This window comes from Heterocephalus glaber, unplaced genomic scaffold (genome assembly GCF_053883595.1).
Source record: "Heterocephalus glaber isolate CG9 unplaced genomic scaffold, H.glaber_assembly_v1.0 deba00001532, whole genome shotgun sequence".
In the NCBI taxonomy this organism is placed as follows: Eukaryota; Metazoa; Chordata; class Mammalia; order Rodentia; family Bathyergidae; genus Heterocephalus; species Heterocephalus glaber.
Genome location: NW_028258330.1, coordinates 22,922,991 through 22,927,470, shown reverse-complemented (window position 1 = coordinate 22,927,470; position 4,480 = coordinate 22,922,991). Strand labels below are relative to the sequence as shown.

The following is a 4,480-nucleotide window of genomic DNA, read 5'->3' as shown; positions in this document are numbered from 1 at the left end:
CTCGGAGGAGAGCCATAGAGGGACACCCAGGCCGGGCCGAAGGTGGGGTTAAATCCCGCTGTGGGGAACAAAAACAGGGCTTCGGAAGGGAGCACGGGGCGGGTGGGTGCTAGATTCCTCTGTGCTTCACACCCTGATCTCCTCCAAGTGCTGCGTTGGGGTCGGGGCCGGGAGGAGTTCGGGGGCTCTGGAAGAGAAGTCTACAGCCACAGCTGCAGACAGACAGCTGTGGACCGGCGACCTGCGGAGGTGGGGCCAAGATGGGGCGGAGTGGAGGACAGGGGAGTGGATGGGGGGGGGGTCATGCAAAGGAGACCATTTTTGGTAGAAGAGGCCATCTGGGGTCGTGGGAAAGACCAGGAGTCAGGGGACACCAGCCGGACGCACTGGGCGATCGTAGAGCTTGGACTGCAGTTGGACAGTGGTACGGCCCCTGTCTGGCTCAGTAGGGAGGAGCGCGAGTGCGTGGAAGGTCAGCCTCCTCTAGAGACAGCGTCTCAGGACCATACAGAGTTCACTTCCGGGGTCCTTGTCCGAGCAGATGAGTCTCAGTAAGGGGATGGTTTGGTACCTGGCTGGTCAAAGGCAATGTCCAGATCCTGAAGGTGCCTATCTGGGTAGCCATACAGGGGAGGGTCTGAGAGTGGAAAGCCTGGGGGAAAGTGTGGTTAGTCCAGGAGTTTCTGTATCCTCCTTTGCTCCCCCCCCCCCGCCCCCGTCTGTATTGGAGACTGAACCCCGGGCCCTTGCACCGAGCTACATCCTCAGCTCTTTATTATTATTTATTTTGAGTCAGGATCTCCTTAAATTGCTTAGGCTGGCGTTAAATTTGCAATCTTCCTGCCTCAGCCTCCCAAAGTGCTGGGATTACAGGTGTGTGCCACGACACCCAGCTCATCATCCCCCTCTCCTCTCAGAAATCTTTGCCCCCTACTCTCCTCACTGTGGTGGTGAAGCTAGGTCTCATGAAATTCGAATAAGAAGTACTGGTTTGAAGTGGGGGTGAGAGAAGATTAGTTGTGAAGGGCCCATGCTACCTTGCCCCCGCCTCTAACAAAAAGGACGTGGTCTTTTCCACTCCAGCGTGCCTCTGTGTACCCTTTCCCTCCATGAGCCTTGCACCACTTATAGGCCTGGTACTGGGCACAACTGCACTGAGCCCCACCCTCTCCAGTTCCTCTCTGGGTCTTCCTCTTCCTTGATCGCACCCACCTTGTTATAGAAGGGACAACTGGGCTCACATTGTGTGGTGGTCACTTGACACTGCTCCCTGATGGCCACAACCAAACAGGGGTTAATGTTGACTCCCACCAGTGTCTGGGCCTCAAGCACAGTGACCCTTATCTGAGGGGTGCAGAACTGCAGAGACTAGAGTAACTATTATTTTTCCCTCAGGGAGAGCATATGCCTCTCTTGTTAGGCTGTTGAATTCGGTTGTTAATATACTTTTGCAGACCAAAACAATAAAGTGTACTTATTTCTTGTGCAAGGAAAGTCTTGGTATTTCAAAGTAATGATTCACCAGATAATAATGAGTTTATGGAATTACTGATATAACCAAAGATAGTTTGTGTAAGGACAGCAGAATTCCTGAAAACAAACTGAGTTAATCTCTAAAAAGGAATTCACTTGTACCTCAAGCCTCCTACCTTAAGAAATTCTACGAACACAAGAGTACATAAATACGTTTTGGTTAGCTACCAGAACAATTATGTCAACATAAGTCTTATAGATTCCAGAAAATTCCACCGTGGCTTTGTGAGTGAGATTGAAAAGGCAAGTGATGTCTTATTATTTATTATCATGAAAACAGTTTTGACTTTCTCAGCCACCTGAAAGGGGACCTACTGAGAACCACTGGGGTAGACAACAGGCACACAGTGATCAGCCAGTGGTGTTTATTGACAGAGCTCAAGAATCCACTTGGGTCAGACTTTGGGCAGCTTCTGCATTTTCCTGGCTTCAGATTTCAAAGCTCTTAAAATGACCACGATGGCTTTGGTTTTGGCTGGTACTTGGGTTTGACACAGCACAATTTACCATTCGTGCAGTAAACATAGACACTATCCTTCCTGAAGCATCTGTGGCGACATTTGCCAAGAAGATTCCAGCATCTTTGAGTGTCACCTGATTTGAAGAAGAAGAGAGACGATGTTAATCCTAAAAAGAGAGAGGCTCTGGATTTAAAGGGATTAAAGTAGATGTTATAAGGGGTCCCCAGCTTCTCCCTCCTTTGACCCTGTCTATTATTATTTTTCCTTTACTGTATTTTTTGCTACTATCTTGCCCATGGATCTAGACTAACCAGGACACATTCAAAAACTGCCCTGGAGAGAACTGTTCTGACGATCATCAGGATGAGATTGCCCCAAAAGATTGCAGGACAAGAGGCAGGACAAATGGAAACAATGTTCAGCATTGCAACAATGTTTTGCAGCAAGTGAGACAGAATCAGCTACTAAGGAAGCAAGCCAAAGGACATGGAGCTCCAGTTTCTCTATAGAAACTCCCGCCTGCTGTGACTGAGAGTTAGTGCACATCAGCTGAACAAAGCATTTAGGGTCTATTTGAGTCACTGAAGTGCTTTCCTTTTGACAAGTCCAACAGAGACCAACACAGCGAGAAAAGGGGGAGGGCCTTAGACTCACATCTTCTCTGACACTCAATCCCAACCCATGTCCTCTAGGGTGTTTCCTCTCAGAGGAAGGGTGGCACGTGATGGTTGAGGGCACAGACTTGTCAAAACTCCAAAAGCCTGGTATGAAACCCAGCTCCACCAGGTCTTCAGCAAGTGATTTCTTTTCATAGAGCTTCACTTTTCTCTCTTTTTTTTGGTACTGAGGATGGAACTCAGGACCTTGCACTTGTGAGGCAGGCAGTGGAACTACTGAGCTAAAGCCCCGTCCTGTCATTTTTCTTTTTTGAAAAGCAGGCTAACAGCATCTATTAGAAAAATCTATTGTGGATATTAAATATAAGATAAAATCTACCAGCATTAAAACATTCAGAAATGGCCAGGTATGATAACACACACCTGTAATCCTAGCTACTTGGGAGGCTGAAACAGGAGAGTTGAAAGTTGGAGGCCAGCCTGAACCTCAAAACAAAACAAAACAAAATGAAACAAAAGAAAAAATAGGGGCTTGGGATTCTCTTGGTGGTAGAATGCTTGCCTAGTATGTGCAAGGCCCTGGGTTCAACCCCTAACACTGCAAAACAAACAAACAAATGAAAACACAAACAAAATTTTAGAAATGAAGTGGCAAAATGAATTACAATCAAGGAAAAAACTCTTCAGGAAAACGTCTACTCTGGAAGGGATACAAAGGCAAATAATCTCAACAGATAATGTATTAAGGGAAGTAAAAGATGAGAAAGAGGAAAGTTGTGAAAATGGAAAGAAATGGGGCTTTTCCAGGCTGAGATGGAGCAATAGGGACCATATTTACCTGCCTACTTTAAACGATAAGATAACTGGGGGAAAGATATGAAATACACTTTTCAAACATTGTACCCTGGACTGTGATCCTTGAGAGAAGGGAAGCAATTAGGGGAGTCCTATGGTTCCATTCGATCCCTGAGTGGAAGCAGTTCTGGGTCGTTGTGGAAGGGGCACCTCTAATGGTCTTAGAGAGCAAAGGAGATAGAAACTGAGGTTCAAAGGAGATAGAAACTGAAGTTCAAAGAAGGCTACTTGAGCAGAATTTGCGGGTCACAGTATGGGGGGGAGGGGCTGCAGCGATCTTCAGAGAATAACCACTAGTCTTTTTTTTTCTTGTAGTGCTGGAGATCAAATCCAGGGCTTTCACTACAAGAAATGTTAAAGGAAGTTATTTAGGCAGAAGAAAAACGAGACCAGATGGAAAAACAGACATCAAAGAGTCAGAACTGATAATTAGGTGGGCATATGTAAATGGCTTTTGTCCTGGCACAGAGTCAGTTCTTCTATTAAGGTGGCTGCAAGCTTTACTCTTTTGCCAAAGGGCTGCTATTTCCTTCTCTTTGCAGGACCTCTTGACCACTCCTTCCCTCTTCCTCACACAGGAGGCCACCTGCGCAGCTCCCTGGGGAGGAGGGAGGTGACTGAGCCAGGAGCTCTAGGTGGTGTAGTTGGTACCTAAGATCTGGCACCTGTTGCTGGCAAGTCACTTCCTCTACGTGGCTCTTCATGGTGACCTTTTGCTGCCTCATCCTCCCCATCCTTGGGATTCCCTGACCAGGCCTCAGGGTCGACCCTTTGCCCTCCCTGAAGAGGTCCAGGCTTTACCTGGGGTGAGCTGGGACGTGAGCAGCACCACGGCCAACGTCAGCAGCAGGAGCTTCATGACTGGAGAGCGAGGCCCAAGCACAGCTGCAAGCAGAAGTGATGGCAAAGCCAGTGGGAACGTGGGAAGTGCCCGACCTTCCTGGCCTATGCGCCCTGAGCACAGAGGCACGCCCACGTGCCCTCAGCTGCCCACGGAGCTGTTCCACCCCACCT

At 48.1% G+C, this 4,480-nt stretch overlaps 1 protein-coding gene across 1 annotated transcript; it reads right to left on the bottom strand.

Moving 5' to 3' along the window:
- Window positions 1-1,876: 1,876 nt before the first annotated feature.
- Window positions 1,877-4,480, bottom strand: LOC101716684 (beta-defensin 36). Its single transcript, XM_004840607.3, has 2 exons — window positions 4,268-4,480; window positions 1,877-2,127 (listed from the first exon to the last, which is right to left on the bottom strand). Exons 1-2 carry the CDS (start codon window positions 4,323-4,325, stop codon window positions 1,979-1,981), a joined length of 207 nt encoding a protein of 68 aa, XP_004840664.1. The 5' UTR covers window positions 4,326-4,480; the 3' UTR covers window positions 1,877-1,978.

Excerpts from the sequence above, each read along its gene's own strand:
- LOC101716684 (XM_004840607.3), bottom strand. The coding sequence starts at position 4,325 with ATGAAGCTCCTGCTGCTGACGTTGGCCGTGGTGCTGCTCACGTCCCAG. Across the intron at positions 2,128-4,267 it reads CACGTCCCAGCTCACCCCAG|GTGACACTCAAAGATGCTGG; the intron begins GTAAAGCCTGGA and ends TCTTCAAATCAG.